The sequence below is a fragment of the Diadema setosum genome, chromosome 2 (assembly GCF_964275005.1).
Source record: "Diadema setosum chromosome 2, eeDiaSeto1, whole genome shotgun sequence".
NCBI lineage: Eukaryota > Metazoa > Echinodermata > Echinoidea > Diadematoida > Diadematidae > Diadema > Diadema setosum.
The window spans coordinates 28,581,116-28,598,939 of record NC_092686.1 but is presented as its reverse complement, the minus strand read 5'-3'; the positions used below and the strand labels follow the sequence as shown (position 1 = coordinate 28,598,939).

Sequence of the window (17,824 nt, the reverse complement as noted above, 5' to 3'; positions counted from 1 at the left end):
ACAGTTCTGGTCGAGGTGAGGATTTAGCTTTTAAAGTTTTGCGAGATATTCAGAAACCACTCTATGAGATGTCAAAGAGCATGCAATTCTTAGGGGTATCACAAGTTTACTTGATGAAAATCGGTTTTGAAGTGGCTGAGATATCCAAAGACAAGGTGAAACAAAGAGATCCTAACAAAAGGCGTGGCCTTGTCACCTTTTATTGTTATCACTTTTTTGGATATCTCAGCCATTTGAAACCAATTTTCATCAAACAAATGTTGAATCCTTCTTAAAATTACATGCTCTTTCATATTTCATAAGAAGTTTCTCATTATCTCACTTAGGAATGTTCAAAACATGAATCCCCACCTCAACCAGTACTGTACACTCCCTTTAAGATAAGGGTTGTGATAGTTTAGTTTGACATGAAAATTAGAATTAGGATTAGGGTTAGGGTTATGCTGTGGGTAGAATGTCTGTTTGGCATAGCGTGCATATATTTCATGGGAGCAACTGTCACAGGAGCAAATGTCATGGAACCCACATTAAACACTCACAAGTTTCGATTGCTTGCGATGAGTTTTACATGTATGCCCATCATGTCGTTCAACAATATGTATTTCACAATGTTTGTTTCGCTTCTTTTTTTAACTTGTTACTGCTTTAATCATTCATTAGTAAACATTCCTCGTTAGATAAGGTATCGTTTAACTCCTTCATCATTCTTGCAGTTGTTTAACGATACTTATTTGAATGTTGCCTTGCACGTTTCTGGTGTCTCAATATATGCTTCGTAACTATTATTCTTCGGGGAGGGGGATTCCTGCCGATTTTCTGTCTTTCCTTTCCGACTCTCCCCTTCAACAACTTAAAAAAACCCAACAACAACAACAACAAGAACAACAACAACAACAACAACAACAAACCACCCCAAATTCTTTCTTGCTGTTATGATATATATTTGGCTAGTTGCGACTGTCTTTTCCTGTCCCTCTCCCCACCCCTTCCAGTACCACTCCTTTTCTCCCTACTCGAGTTACTCATCAAATTCCTTTGAATCATATTTGTGTACGTCTGCCGTCATGAGCTTCGGGACCGCAAGAAGAGAACCATTTTGTCTCAAAAGCCCTGCTTCTAAGAGTTGAAATATAGTTCAGACTGATCATACAGATATTTCACCCCGGGGCAACAGATCGTCTGGGATGAGGATAGGTGAATTACCTGTCACAGTTAGACATGCTGGCATGGCGAACGAAGTCATTTTGGTTGATCGTCGTATGGCAACCATCAAGGTAAAGGCGACCGCCACAGCCACACACAAATATACACAACGCACACGCACACGCACACGCACACACACACACACGCACACACACACACGTACACACACAATCATGCATACGCGGGTGTACGCACAGATCCCTACCTCGAGCAACGTACACCCACAAGAGTTAGCGTTTTCTGCGTATCTCGCGTACACACGACACACACACAAATACACAAAAAACCGCACAGACACGCACACACACACACACACACATGTACACACACTTATCATACAGGAATCTCATAAAAATTATGTTTGATGTCTTTTTAGATCGCGATGTCAGATACGGGCTAAGGATGTATGACCCGCCCTTGTTGACCCCTCTGCAAGGAACATCATTAACACGACTCCCCGCGGCGTACTTAGGCCTTATAAAAGTTGATAAAATTGCCGTCTGAGGCTATACGGGGGAAAAAATATATATTTGCGGTTCTGCATCGGAAACTTAACATGTCTTAAAACCTAATTGGGAAACGCAACCGAGACTTTATTATCAGTTTCGCATCTGTGCGAAAACGTCAAGCTTGTGTTTCTAGTTAAGAACAACAGATGACATCCCAAGACTGCAATATTGTGACAACTGTGATCGCCGTTGACCGTGGAATTTACTGAGTCCAACCCTTTCCCCTATAAACTAAATTCCAATGCATCTACTGTAGTATTCTCGTTTATTTTTCGTTCGCGATCACACATGCAAATTAGATGATGCGAAGATGTCATCCCCTCACAGATTTCCCCCTTTCATCTTGGACATAAATTTTTATGAATGTCTTTATTTCATATGAATTCAGCACAAAAGATGTAGGGGCCTATAGTAAGTTAATGTGAGTTAGATTTAACACAAGAGTTCAAGAGGAGAAAAGGGGGGAGGGGTCGAGGCGGTGCACAGAAATGGGACGAGCTGATTATTGAGATGACGTGTCCTGATGAGGTCGTGTTTGTCTCGGTCTCTCGTCTCATCACCGATACATGTCGAGCCGATTATGGCTAATTGCTCAGACATGTGGCAGGTGGGTGGTAAAAAGGAACGGTTAGGAGAGGGAGTGGGAGGAGGGGAGGGGAGAAGACAGAGAGAAAGAAGGGGGAGAGGAAGTTTGGAGATGTCGAAAGCTTTCAATACTTTTCTCAGACCTCGTTTGCCTTCTCATAATTCTTTGAAAGAGCGACCATGCAAATTTGTTATTCCGCTCCCTATGTTGGAAGTTTTTCGCTTAGTTTACAGTGCCAAAGAAACGGGACCAACAACACATGAATGTCAGAGGCAGGGAACATCAGAATAGTCGTTTTGGTGACCGTGATATCACCTCTCATGAAATGCTTTTGACCAGACTCTAAACTTTCTAGCTCGTGGGATCCTTGGAAGTTCATGCATCATTTGATTGCTGGTAATGAGAGCGTTGAACACAATTAACCCGGAACTGGTGGCTTTGTTGAAATCATTAAACAGGTGTGATGAAAAAGCGCGCAACTCGCATTTGATTGCTTCGACAAAACAAAAGTGTGGACAACCCCTGTAGCACCGCCACATCAAAATTCTGACGGCATTCTGTGCATGCAAAGTTCCCAAAGGTAAAGACAGAGTTAATACCACCTTCTTCGCCTGGAGCCAAGCCTTTAGCAATCTCACCTGAATCCATATTGATATGGCGCATAAGAATCGTTGGGCAACGGAGGGATTTCTTTTACCCCCCTTTCGTCAACAATTTTCACCTGCAGCTATTTGTCAAGATTGAATATCATTGCTGGCTCACTCGAAAGTCTAAACCTTGCCCCAAATTCCTTTTTACTACGCTTTTAAAGGATTCCAATTACAAAAGAATAATCAGTCATCTTTTTTTTCTTTTAACTTGCACTTTGCCCTCGTTCAGTCAGTTGTTTTGTTTTTATTTTTTTCCTTCTTTTGCGCTCATATAATCTCAACACTGAATTCTTTCTTTGCGGCAGAGAGAGAGAAAGTTTAAGTCGAAGGCGAAGTGTTTGATTTCCGCCACTGGGAATGAAAGTGTTCTCTTTAACACAAAGTAATCGGGGACAACTATTCACACTACATTCCTAAAACTCTTACACCCAGAAAGCCCGGGAACCGATCTCTTCAGATCTCGTTAAGCCGGTACGATCCTTGCTCGACAGCCAGTTCGTTCTTGAACTAAACACTCCACTTAAGCACGCAGCTACTAGAAGTGGCTCCATGACTTTAGGTTTCAAGTTGACTCAGATGTGGATAAAACCAAAATACTCCCGAATGAGCGAGATTTCAAGTAAACAGGACCACCCCCCCCCCCCCAAAAAAAAAACAACAAACAAACAAACAAACAAACAAACAAACAAACGAACGAACAAACTTGGGAACATCATGAAATGTGATTGTTTAAACAACAGGGATGTCAGTGAGAATCACACACGCACATCCCAAAGGGAGAAATATGAGATCATCACCTCACAATAACTTCCCCTATAGTGTAATTACTTTTTGAATTTTTGGTAATTGATTTTGCTGATACAACCTATATTGCTTGTAATGAGTACTGGCAGTATTTGATGCGAAGGACATAATCCTTTCCGTTTCCCCTTTATTCAAATTTTAATCAACGAAAAATTAGGATTTTTGTGCAGATTTATGAATGGATTGCATCATCTCATGATTCATATGCATTTATGCCATTGAGACTCACATCACTTCTTGCCGGGGAACTTGTTGACTTCTAATACACCTTTCTTTCTTGTCGGAATGAAATGAAACACGGACTGTGTGTTTCTCAAGTTGTACTTCTTTAATTAGAGTCAACTTCAACTTACAACCCTTTGTAATGCTTGATCTCTGGCAAGAAACGTCGTCATGATTTTTTTTTTCCGTTTTACTCAGTTTCTTGGATCAACGCACATTTCGCAGTCCAGTGAGTTTAGATGAATAATCATAACGGCAGTGTACTTCCGTTGAGACAGAACACAAGCGCCCACTGAGTACAACAGCCACATAAGGCAGAAATATACGTCTTATTTCAAAACGTTTGACGTATGCTGCTTTTGAATCTTCCGTGTCCGTGAAACCAATTGGTGAAACCAGGGAGGTGATTACATTCAACGCGTTCACTGAGGCACCGTAACCTCCTGTCTCCTCATTCAAAAGGAGAAAGATCTATGCCCCGTGGTCTTCTGTCCACGATGCAGAGAATATTACTGCGATGATATTATGCTGGTAAGAGAATATTAAGAACATCACCCATCAAACAAGAAGAGGCCCTGTGGGTTTACTAAACCGCGAACAATACGAGCGCTGTTCGGTGACATTCCCAATTCCTTCTCTTTTCTCTTTCCCGAACTGTTGCTCGGATATCACATGTTGTGAACAAATCGCTACATTATTTGCCTCAGCAGTCACGACCACAAACATACAATTGCAAACTCGTGCAGTGCAGTAATGCATGCCTCAGTTTCCTATACTACAAATTCGTGACAGCAGTGTGGAAGTGTGCGTCCCATGTGTACCGCTTGACATTGCTTCGATATCACAACAGAGTTACAATGATTATTACCATACAATAACATTTTGTGAGAATTTTGGTTTGTTTGAGTTTTGTTTGGTTTTGTTTGTTTTGTTTGTTTGTTGGTTTCTTTAGGAATTCGCTTTCGTATACCCTTGCATGAGAAAGTATTTTATATTCACAGGTGTGAAAACTATGATGGATGCCACTATAGGTGAAACTCACCCCCGCTGGAGCAGAAAATGAGATGTTCAGATGCCTGGTCTCGTGGGAGAGCTGGAGTTTGGACCGCGTCGAAAGGTGTCGAGTCTGGCCGCTGCTTAGGAGCGAGGAGGGACTGTCGTTCTGAATGAAGTAGTACGGACCGCTCACACCTTTATTTCATGAGGAACGAGAGAATTAATCTTAATCTTTTATGAGGAACGAGAAAATTTAATAATCTGAAAACAATACAGGAAGCGAGGATGAGGTTTTCTACACCACTACTTAATCTCGCAGTATATCATTGACTGATGAAAACGAGAAAAGCTTGTGATCTGATTAATATCAATTGTACAAGCAGTATTGATACTGTTTGGTCTATCGGGTCCAGTCTATGTTATCAGGTGTCTCCTCAACAGTATTCTACGGCATTCCATATCCACTCTAGACACGTTTGCAGTCTGTTCCTGCTTCCACAACGAATACTGTTAGCGATTTCTGCTTATTAACGCCTTATCCCTGGTGGCATCATGTCCATAGGCCTACTTGAATATGGAATAGAGTGATGCTTTAGTTGAATCAAGGAGGTACTAGGCGAGTACCTCCTTGGTTGAATCGAAACAAATCGAATCAAAACACAGGTTACACGTGTTTGTTTGTTTTATTTATTAATCATAAGTATCATCTTACATCCGACATATCTCTGATTTATTTTTAGTCAACATCACAAGCACAGCCAAAAAATAAATTGGCTGTTTGCTGAATGCGTTTGAAGAGATTTTTTCTGGAGTATTGAGTGAATAGAACTCAGAATTGATAAATATCTGAATTCTCATCTCGTTTTTCACCTTACAGTGTGGCAACCAAACCTGCATATTCTGTGTCACAAGTTTTGAGTCGTGTCGCCTCCGTATTTATTTGGTTAGCTAGGGAATATGCATACTCTGTCAAGCGAAGTAGGAAGATGGATTGGGTAAGTGTGGGAGGGGGCGAGACACAAGACATCAATCACTGTGAGAGAAGGAATTCGGTTACAAGTGTACATTGCTGGAATGGTGGACTAGTAGCAGCCTTTTGTTGAAACAGGGTAGAACTTGAGAAAATCAAGTTCTGTGTCAATTCAAAACCCTTTAAGTGCCTATTCCCGTGAAGCACTATAATGATAGTACATTTACGACAAAATGCAAGAAGTGTGGAAGTGTGCAACTGGAACGATAGATATTTCTGATAGTATAGACCAATGGCATGCAACCTCTGTATCACTTTGTGTAAAAGTAAAACAAGTGGGTTGGGTGTTTGTTTTTGTTTTTTGTTTTTATTTCTTGGGGGGGGGGGGGGTGAGGGGTTACCTCACGCCCCAATAAGCCCTCAGCACCACTATCCCCCACTCAAAAACATTCCGCGGTCCTGTGATGTGCTAGGCCAACTCCTTACCAACTTGTGTCGCATTATTTGTAGAGACAGTTAATTGAATTTTTGGGTGGAACTAGGTCCTATACCTAAAAGCTGTCTTGCTTGGTTGTGGTCGAGCCAGACGTCGAGCCCTTTGAACGACCTCGTCTCGTGTGATCGAAGGGTCAACCAGAGCAGGAAGACAACACTGACGAACCCGACGCGGTAACACCGAGACCAGCTTCGACACTGCAGAAATGGCAACATGAATGAAACATGTCAGTATCAATATGTACCTATTTGTTGTGAGCACAGATTTACGTCACAAGTATGATGTGAAGAAATAAAAACACAAAAGGAAGACAAGATGGGAAATCTAAAGAGCAGCTCGTGCGTATCAAACTGTCATCACGACTATTCACATGAACATCAAAAGTGTAATGTAGGCCTATAGCTGCGCTGATATGGTGAAGAGCTTTTTTTTCGAACTTTGACGTATTAGGCCGTCATGCTCTGATTCCATAGATTTTAAAGATAGCAGTTGATGCAGACATCTTTTGAAAGCCCACTCATTAATTGTCAAAAAGTTCATAATTCAGGCAGTAGAATGGGCGGAGTTCTGCGGTGAATTAGAAGTTGGCCACAGCGTGTAAAGGAAGAGAATTTCAACGGTGGAATAGAACGACAAAACCTAACCTGCTCCAAAGGTCCTAACTGTTTGGGGAGACGGTTTAAGATTTTATTCACTGAGGTAAAGTGGAATCATAGTTTTAAGCAATGGGATAAAGGAGAGTCGCGAGCTTTGATGCTAAAGACGGTACACAAAAACGATGTGTACGGCCTTGGTTTAGTCATCTGTAGTCGGTTCGTCGTGAAGGAGTATGATGAGTTTGAAGGGAATTTGTCTCTTGCGGAGAGATAGTAGTACATTGTATCAGAGGTTGTCTGTTTTTACGTCATTCTCCGTGAATAATAAGATCGTATATGCTGGATCCGTATGATCCAGCATGAAAGAGAGGTGAGGCATTGGGTATTTGTTCAAACATCATCGTGCCATGAACCGGTTTCACTTCAGTGGTATAGTGCCCGGTAAGCAGTGGATGACGCGGGTTCAAACCCCAAGCTAACCCCTTCTTTTTCACTTGATGTTCACTATAAGATCAAACATACGATCTTATTCATTCAGAAAAAAAAAATCAAACAAATACAAAAACAAACTGCAAAAAAATTGTATAAAGCAAAACAAAACAAACTTAAATCTCTGTAATAATAATGATGAGATGTCACATATACCAAACCCAAAGTTGCAGGAACCCTTATCTCTGCTCGATAAACTTTGCCACTGGGGTACATCCACGGGCTTTCCATGAATCTTAAGAATTTATTTTGTAATGTCATAATGACGTATAATGTCTCTATTGATTTTCCTCTGTAATTCGCCGACAGAGAAATCCAATTATCCGAGTGTTTAGTTTATAGGTCCCTACTAGTTCAAATGATGCCACGCATGTCACAATAAATATGCAGCACTGGGAGTGTTGAGAAGCAAACAGCGTTGAAGGTGCCCTTGGAACTATAGTGCAAGGGTCAGCATGAGCGAAAAGCACAAAATGATTTTTAAAGTGTGTATTAACTGGATTGAGCTTCAACAAAAATTAATATCTCTTGAAGATGCAGCAGAGGAGAGAAAGTGTCATGTCGTGCATGTGGGAGGACTTTGCGCCTTCACGATCTGCAGTTACAATGGCAGTACTGGCACGACTGGTCTGTATATGTGACAGATTGTGACATCTCTGACGATGACTGTTAGGGCAGGGATGTGGTCGTTTCAACTCCCTGGTTAGGGTAAGGGTATTGGTTCAGTCATGATATCCAAGTGCATGTTGCTTTTGTGCGAATTCCTTTGAGGGATCTATGAGTAATGAAGGTTGTAGAAACAAGAAAAATAGGTTTCAAAGATATGTACTGTAGGCCTACAAGCCTATTGGATAGGACAAATTATATTCCGATGTCCGGCATGTCCGGTATGACCTTCTTCTGGTTGTAGGCCTATTCTTTGACTCTGAACAAAGCAATAAAGGAAAATTAAATTCCCGGCGAGACTGGCAAAATGCAAAAGACTGGCAAGAAGTAGGGTCCTCGACTGGGTGTACAATTGTGAGGAAATCTCGCCGTTCTTTGGTCAAAGACCGCCAACAGCCATACCACTTCGAAATTTCACCGCTCTTTGGTCTATCTGTCAGCCTATTAATTTTCGGAACCACCCCTTCGTGACCTTATCGGGTCAAGCGGCAAAGAAGCTGGATTGACCTTCCTCTCTTAGTCTCGCATTCAGACACCGGCTCTTGCTTGCTTAACTAGCTTCGATGTCATTCTAGTCTGGTTTCCAGACCCTTTGCACACTGGACTCCACGGCAAAGGCGCACAAAACCACCAGTTTTCAACGTTGAGGGCGTCAATATCCTGGATAGCGAAATAGTACGAGCAGAGGGTCTGGAAGCCAGACTAATGTCATTCCGAGTTAATATATTATAGCCACTAATTTCCCCAAGTTTAGCCATTCCATATACAAGGAGTGCAAACTGACCATCATTTAGAGATACAAAGGCTTACATAATGCGATCAAAGGCTCTCCTTTTTTTTTTCTCATTTTAAAAGTCAATTATAGTTTGCTTGAGTGTTATGATATTCACTGGTTGCCTTCCAACAATATCTGCTTGATATAGGCTCCTCATACTACTCAGACGGATAGGAAGACTTATTGGATATTGCTGTCATTGTAAATGATATTTGCTCGGATGCTTTCTTGTACAAAAAAAAACGAACAAAAATAACTATCTAAAAAAGACCAATAAAAAAGCAAATGTTTGGAAGATGTCGCGTCTTAGAAAGAAGCCTATGCAAACTGCAATGTCTCAATTTTGAAGGTCAGGAGTCGAAAGCTACCGAACTGTTTTGGGAGATGGAAATGGGATTAATTATGGCTCTTTCTACCAGTGAAGAATCTGCCATAATATGATTTTATCCTTGCATTATCGCCTGACAAAATAAAGGGAAAATTGACGGTAACTGACGGGCAACAAGCAACACATGGGGATCAGCGATAAAAGAAAGAAAGGGGGCAGGAAAACAGTGGATTAGTCTCCTACTCCGCTGCTTATGAAGTCCGTCGCCCAAACGACAGTCCTTCGCACATTAACATTGGCGCGAAAGGGCGTGGAGAGGATTCTGTCACAACGATTAACACGATATACAAGATGATGGCTCTTACACATCGAATTTTGACAGTGTTCGCGAAATGACTGTCTCCCAAGCTCATACGATTTTTTTTTCATTTTCTTAAATCTGAAACTATTTCTTTCACGTGAAGATTTGTCGTAAAGTCCGACATAATCAAGTGCATTGAAGGCCTATATGTGAATCTCTGCAATAGGTGTTTCAACACAGCAATGATCAAACCAATTTGATGTTTTTAATAGTTTCACTCAATGTCATAGGTCCTACAGTACAGTTTGTCACATCAAGATCATCAACGACTATGTCTGGGAGTAAGACTAGCACCTGCAAGGAACACAATCAATCTTTTCTTCTAAATTTCAGAATTTTGCCCGGGAACACCAGTTCTTTTACCTCAAGTCATCACGAGTTCATAATCACGCTCTTAACGATGTCAAAAAACTCTCTACGATCTGTCGCCCCTGACAACAAGCCTTGGGCAGGTCGTTTACACCACACATTCATAAGTCGAAATACTTTTCAGAAACGTAAGACCACAAACTTGACCCACGTTTTGTATCTGGGGGTAATTGGAGCGACATGCCGAACAAGAAGGCGTGAGGCTCTGAGTTTGACATTATGCCGAGCCTCAAGCTGTCATAAACCCCTTTCTCCTATCCTCTCTACCCCTCCCTCCCCTTATTTCTTCCTCCCTCTCCCTCTCTTTGTCTCTCTCTCTTTATATATATATATATATATATATATATATATATATATATATATATATATATATATATATATATATAATATTATGACATTATGCCGAGCCTCGAGCTGTCATAAACCCCTTTCTATTATATGTAATAGAATGATGCATATACACACAAACGCATGAAATTATACACAGAGAGCGAGAGAGACAGATAGACAGATAAAGGGTGAGATATATATATATATATATATAGGTTTTACCTGTGATTACAATCCTCGTCAAATGAAGTTTCATTGCTGACAGGAAAGTAAACATGTTTTGAAGCACTGGGATCATAGGTTCGAATATTGTCACGTCGCGCAAACAGACTTGCAAACTATCAAGGTACTGATAGCTTCCCAGCAACATCAATAAAGCTCTTGAATTTGCGTCTTTAAATTGTAACAAAGCTGACAATATCATATAGAACACGTTACCCCAAACACATTTGTTTCCATCAAAACAAAACAACGATCAAAGAAACCCTTTACTCTCGTACAAGTTGGCCTTTAAAGAACGATTGGAAATGACACTCACTTTGATGGCGAGGAAGAAAAATAAGGACGGTCAAGGCTAAACATGCGGCATTGATTCTTGATGGGGTAAGTACTGTCACATTATCATGACCTCAATGATACTGTTCCAGTTACGCCAATTCTTGGCACAAAACCCTGTTGACATGATTTGCCGCAGACAATTCCACATCTCTTATACCCGCCTCCTCCTTGATCCGGCAGGGGGTTTAAAACATGAACCCAATTTCTAAATTCCCGAGAAAATCAGTATTGACAAGCAAAAGTCTTCTGCCAACAGTGGCCAAAGGCTCTATAAGAGAACATGATTGCCGCGGAGTACTTAGATCTTGAAAAGTTAAGAACGCAATTTGAAATGAAGTCATCGACTCATAAATACCTTCCAAAAGGCTCTCCTTCGGCGTACCTTTGTGAAGATAACATTGGCAAGTGCTGAACTCTCCTATTACAAATTTCTCGTTGATCTTCTTGTCGGTTTCGTGAACAAATTAATATTCAGAGAAAATGATCGTGAAGTCATAATAGACAAGACAAAATAGACATAAAACATGATGGACAATTAGATAAAATTGAATGAAATAAAAAAATACCTATGTAGGCTTTAACGTTTTAGTTATCAATAATCTAAAGTATCGCGTCTGTTCTGGGACATCGTCAAGATTCCATTTGAATAAAGTTTATTACGAGAGCTTACATTGAAAAATGCATAAACGGATACTGACATTATATACCAATACATGCATCAACGAGAGACAGTCATCAGTATAAATGTCCATACCCTTTTGACTGCCAATGAGACACCTGTGCATCAACTTCAGCTGTTTCTTTGCCGAAGAAAAAGAATGAGTCACACAACGATTTAGAATCTCATCGCTCTTGGGAATGCTTGGACAACATCCGAGAAAAGTCTGTTAAGAAATGGCACGACAGTCTCATTAATCAAATATCAAGTGCTAACCTGCAGACGAAATATAGCTGGAAAACGAAAAATGTTTGAAGGTGATTAATTTGTCACGTTTCAACGGGTTATAATCAAAATACAAGATGGATAATAAATCCGTCGGATTTTCCTACTCCAAACCCGTCAGTCGACTAAACAATAATTGTTAAACACTAATGATGAACCCAAAAACCCTATGAGAGGAGGGAAGAGGGGGTAGAGTGTTTTCATGGCTCCAACACAGCCACTCTCAATTACGTAACCCCTCCTAACATCTATTTCGACTGATCGAGATATTGCAAATAACTACTATATCCACTCAAGTATGACCTGTGCAAAAATTGAACCCTATCGCAGCTATCAAATAGTATATATTTCAGCAGAAGGGATCCAAGGCTTTAGCACTGATTTCTTTTCTACCAGGAATGTCTACATGACTTGATGACTATGTGCTTTGTTGTACCCCTTTAACAAACTCGCACAAACACATATTTATTTTTCTTTACAGATCAGCCGAAAATAACCAATCTCAAACAACATAACAAGAATGAAAAATTTTCTCACTTCTAAGATGACTGTATTATATATCTATGTTCAAATGCAATTAAAAAAAAATGCTCTCCGACAAAAGGCATTTTATCGAGTTACTAGAAATATGTAAAGTTCCCCTTTTACTGGCGTGAGATTCGGAAGAGCCCAAGGCAGAAAATTTTTTTTAATGTTCGCATTGGGTTGTCTCTCTAATCGGCTATTTTTAGAACGCAATTAACTGTTCTAAATTAATCGTTGTATTTACTTTGTCCCATAACCCGTTGCTTACAAAGGAAATGGGTTATCATGGCGATGATTGATGATGATTATGATGATGATGATGATGATGAGGTGAACAAACTGTGAGGGAGAATCACAGCAGATTGAATTCAGTGGCAATAGCTGGCTCTCTCACACCAGGGAGGTGGGAAGAGATCCCACCTCCCTGCTCACACTAAGCAGACACCTACCTTTGGCAGTTTGGGAGCAGTGATTTTTAAAATGTTCAAAATATCACATTTGATGCATATGTGTAGGTCAGTTGTATCACAAAACATCCTACCATATTGAAAAAAAAAAATCAATAAATCCAAAAATATAGAGATATCACTGTTTTTCCTCAATAAACCATAAGTCTGGAAATATTTTTATCAAAACTATTGTTCACATTTTGTATATCTAACAATACTTAACATCCATTATACTGATTCAAATTTTTACATTGGTTGTTTCTATCCCTAACTCACATTTTAGAACTATTTTGAAGCACAAATGCGGGGTTTTTGTTTCATCTGCAAATGGTGAATTATGCCTTTAACAACACGCCAACATCTCTCACCTTGAATACTTAGTACTTCCTTCCAATGATGGAAGCTTCCCACTTTACCTCACTGCATACAGGAAGGTGCAGCTTACAGCTAGCCTCCTCTCAAGTCAGCTCGTGCAACGGATTACAAGTCACGTAGTGGATCAGTGCAGCTTACACTAAGCGTGGCAAGCGTCAGTAGGCCTATATGTGATTGTGATTTAAAGCCTCACATACACCTGTGCATAATTCTCTTTTGAAGGCACATGTTTAAACAGAAATGGTCGAGAAACTATGCGTGGCAAGCGTCAAAAGGCCTACTATTGTGATTCAAAGCCTCACATACACCTGTGGACAATTCTCTTTTGAAGGCACATGTTTAAACAGAAATGGTCGAGAAATTCTATCAATAAAACAGGAATATTTCAACGTCTTTCAAAGCGATTCGTTTCACTCCGACAGCCCTGATAATCTACGAGGAGGTTGCTCAAACTGTAGCTCACTGGTCCTTCAGAGTTGCCATTCGGAAGTTGCCATAGTGTTTTGCGAATCTACACCAGATGGTAATCTAAAGCACATAATAAGTAACGAACAATCCCACTGTAAGTGGATGTGCTTTAAAGGAAATATCCAGTCAAAATATAGGTTTGTCTGATAAAAAGGAATATAGGCCTAATCTTACAAGTTCAACGGTAAAACTTTGACTGAAATCGAATGAAAAATAAGGAAGTTATGACATTTTGAAGTTTTGCTAATTTCTGCAAAACAGTTCTTGTACAGGGGATATAAATAATTATGCAAATGAGTCAGGTAACTATGTCATAACCTCACAATTTTCCATTGATCGTGTACAAAAGAAAAATGACGAAAATTCAATGTTTCTGTCATTAAATCTGAAACAGGATGTTATTCCTGTTTGAATAACTTCAGAATAGTGATCAGTTAGATATACCAGGATTTAAGCCTTGGGCATATTTGTGTTTTGAATGAAAAACTGGAAATTTCAAAATTTTATGCAAAAACTATATAGCAAGTTGTGAAAGACTGACATGGTCACTTTGCCATTTGCATATTTATCATTCATATTGACCGTTCAAGAACTGTTTCCTGAAAAATAAGTGAAACTTCAAACTGTCATAACTTCGTAATTTTTCACTCGATTTCGATCAAAATTTTACTGTTGAACTCGTAATATTTTACACTTTCTTATCAGACTAATGTTTGGACTGGATTCCCCCTTTAAGAGATGAATTTATTCTTATTGATAATCATATCAAGCTGACATTTATATATTTTTGCAGGTTTATTTGAGTATCTTTGGAACGGTAAAGTAATGGGACACGGGATGGTCCAATCTATACCTTGTATTTACGGAAGGTGACTTTTAAAAAGAGACCTAAAACCAAAACTAGCCTACGATCAAGACAGCTTGTTCAGTCGACTGCATACATGTACTATTGAATACACTGAGTTGAACTAAGTGAAGTGGTATTGAAAATGATATCTGTGAGAAATATTTTCTGTTTACTTGTGCAAAGAATAACGAGCATCAGGCCATGAATTTGGTTGCTTTACGCACTAAAATATTCGTAAATCAACCGGTGACATTCTGTTACCTGCTTTATCGTCTCATAATTTAACTATTTCGTTGATCATGTAACTAGATCACTTCTCTTTATTCTGTCTCCCATGCAAATATAGGCTCAAACTAAAAGATTGCATTATTTTTTATGAATCTACTGTTCAACTATCGACTCATCATCGTCACCATAATCACCATTATCATCATCATCATCATCATCGTCACCCTCATCATCATCACCCTCATCATCATCATCATCATCATCATCACCCTCATCATCATCATTGTCACCATCATCAACATCATCACCACCCTCATCATTAACATCACCACATCATCGTCATTAACATCACCATTAACACACATCATCGTCATCACCATCATCACCATTATCATAATCACCATCATCACCATTATCATAATCACCATCATCGTCATCACATGCATCATTTCTTGCAAGTTGTTCAAATGGAATCATTCACTAGTTTCTAATCCTAAACCTGACAGATCATTATTTTGTGGTTATTCAGCTACGAATGACAGAGTACTTTACACTTTAATAAAAGATTATTTCAATTTTTCGTCATTTTTTTTTTTCACAAGATCACATAAAAACTGTGAGGTGATGGCATCAACATCCGGAGCTCACCCATTTGTACATTCAATGATTCATATTAACTGTTTGAGAACTGTTTCGAAAGCATTAGCGAATCTGTCAAGTTTCATAACTTTTTCATCTTTAATCAGATTTTATGATGACATTATCATCGTTGTGGTTGTAGATAATATTGTATGTTTTTGTTTTTCATATGTTATTTGTAATCATATCATGTTATTTGTGATCCGGAATGTCAACACGCTACGTACATATTATTATGCAAATATAATTATACGTATGATATATGAGAAAATAAAGAGAAAGGGGTATTTTCACGTCATTTATATGGACAAGGGCAACGTTCATAGGGAGAAACAGAGAGCAAAGAAGTTCGAGAAGTAGAAAGACAGGTAACAATAACGACAAACTCTGTAATCTGGTATGAATTAACCCCATCAACAAAAGTTATTGTTGGTTGTTGAGTAGGTAACAGACGATATTTGAGCGGGGCCATTTTTATTCCAATGGGAGCTGAGCGAGGCGAAACGGGATCCCGATTTTGATCTCACTCGTCGAATATTTTCCCTTTTAATAATCACAACTCCAATCCTGTCCCGAGGCGATGTTTCTTTTTGAGCAACAAAGGTGTCGCCTGGATTCGTGATTAAGCTGTCCGATCGAGTAAACTTGTACGCATGTTTTGCTGAGGAAATTTTTCATTTATACGAAACCTGGCTCGATTATCGAGATAAACGACGTATTGCTGAGCTTTTATTTACTCCGCCCTCCCCCCCCCCCCCATATTCAGGGTGCTTTATACCTTTAGGCTCCTCTCTTGTGATAATCTTGCTTTGTGCTGGTAGCGACTTTTATTGGTTTTCCGGTGAGAATTGCAGCTTGTCATAACTGCTTCAGTTTCTGCAGAGCTGGCACAGGTTCTACATGTAGACTCTATACAATGAGTTGTGTTGTAACATGAATGTAGTTTGAACGAGTAACAGATGACTCCATTTGCTACCTTATAATATGACTAACATTATGATGTCGTAGACCTGCAATTTAGTTTCTATATGTGTATCTCTGGGAAAGACACAGATTCTGTTTACACAGTAGGCCTATATCCACTTTTCCGCATTCAGACTCAGGAAGTCATATCAAACCCCGGCAAGAGTATAAAATTGTAAATGCATCCTCATAACAGCCCAACACAATTTGTCCCAAATTGCACTATTATGTGATAAATGTTACTTGTTTTATTGTATGTTAAATGATTGTAATCAATATAAGACACAATAGGAATCTGGACTTCTTTAATCCGTGTCCAGATATAATCAGTCGCACTGATATGTCACTTCATCTACATTATGTTACCCCCCCCCCCCCCCGCCTTTTATCGCGATCGTGATCTGATTCCTTATCGGGGCTTTAGTAGTGGAAATCAAATTCCCCCATGGAGTTAAAATAAGAAATCAACGACAGTGACACAAGAAATGGACTACATCACGGGACTAGGTTATCTCGCTCTGACTTTCAATGTTGTACGTTTGTTAACATGAATTATCCAAAGCTCATTCACCACAGGTTTCCATTTCGCTGGGTCTTTTCATGTCTCCACAGATTTGGATGATCTCCATACTATTGCTGCAAGCGCCCTTTTTGAATCAAAATTACGTCTAGCAACTCAGTATAAGAGATATAATCCACTGAACCTTCAAGATGGCCATGTCGATCAGTTTCTCGTCTGACATTAAACAGCGGGAAACTTTCAGATCCATATCTCTGACCACTATTCCCTTGCAAAGTCATCGTCCATGGGAAAAAAAAAAAAAAGAAGAGAAGAAATACCAAAGTAAAAGGAAAGGCTTTCATCCTCCGTGACATTTCGCGTGCGATATTTTGGCGCCACTGCTGTGGCTGATTTAATCAATTTCCGACAATTTGGCAGATCTCGGTGGGTGTGTGTGCGTTGGGGGCTTCCTTCAGAACGTCCCCAAACACTATACGACTTTCATCAACAAAACGATTGCCAAAAAAAAAAAAAAAATGTTCTTTAAGTCATCAGGGTTTGGCTTGGCACCTCCACCTGCCATGTGAACTCACATGCTCATCTGCTCTTAGTAACCCCCCCCCCCCCCACCCTCGCCTCCCGATTTACCTGGGAAGAAGAAATTCTGGTGAGGGAGCGAGGGAGATCCAGGGAGGTGAATGGAGAAAGGTGTCGTAAGAAGGAGAGGAGACTTGCTGTGAAAAAGTCACCGCGACGTCGAAAGGACCAGGGAGAACATCTAAAGATTATCACTTACATTTTTCTTTATACGGTTAATGTGTTTCAAGGGGAAGTCTTTTCCCATGCTCTGCTTGACTGAATTATATGGTGAAAACAAACAAACAAACAAACAAACAGATGTGTACAAGTTTCATTTAAAATGTTGGCGAATTGGATTCATGATTTTGTACGAAAGAATGAGACGCTTTGCAACTATT

General features: G+C 39.7%; 1 protein-coding gene across 1 annotated transcript in view; it reads right to left on the bottom strand.

The window, feature by feature from the left end:
• The window catches only part of LOC140243891 (protein shifted-like), a 41,192-nt gene that overhangs the window by 19,384 nt on the left and 3,984 nt on the right, over positions 1 to 17,824 (bottom strand). The window contains exons 2-3 of the mRNA XM_072323564.1: positions 6,492 to 6,633; positions 5,017 to 5,165 (exon numbers count right to left, since the gene is read on the bottom strand). Coding sequence (XP_072179665.1) covers positions 5,017 to 5,165; positions 6,492 to 6,633 — 291 coding nt within the window. The remainder of the gene's footprint in view (positions 1 to 5,016; positions 5,166 to 6,491; positions 6,634 to 17,824) is intronic.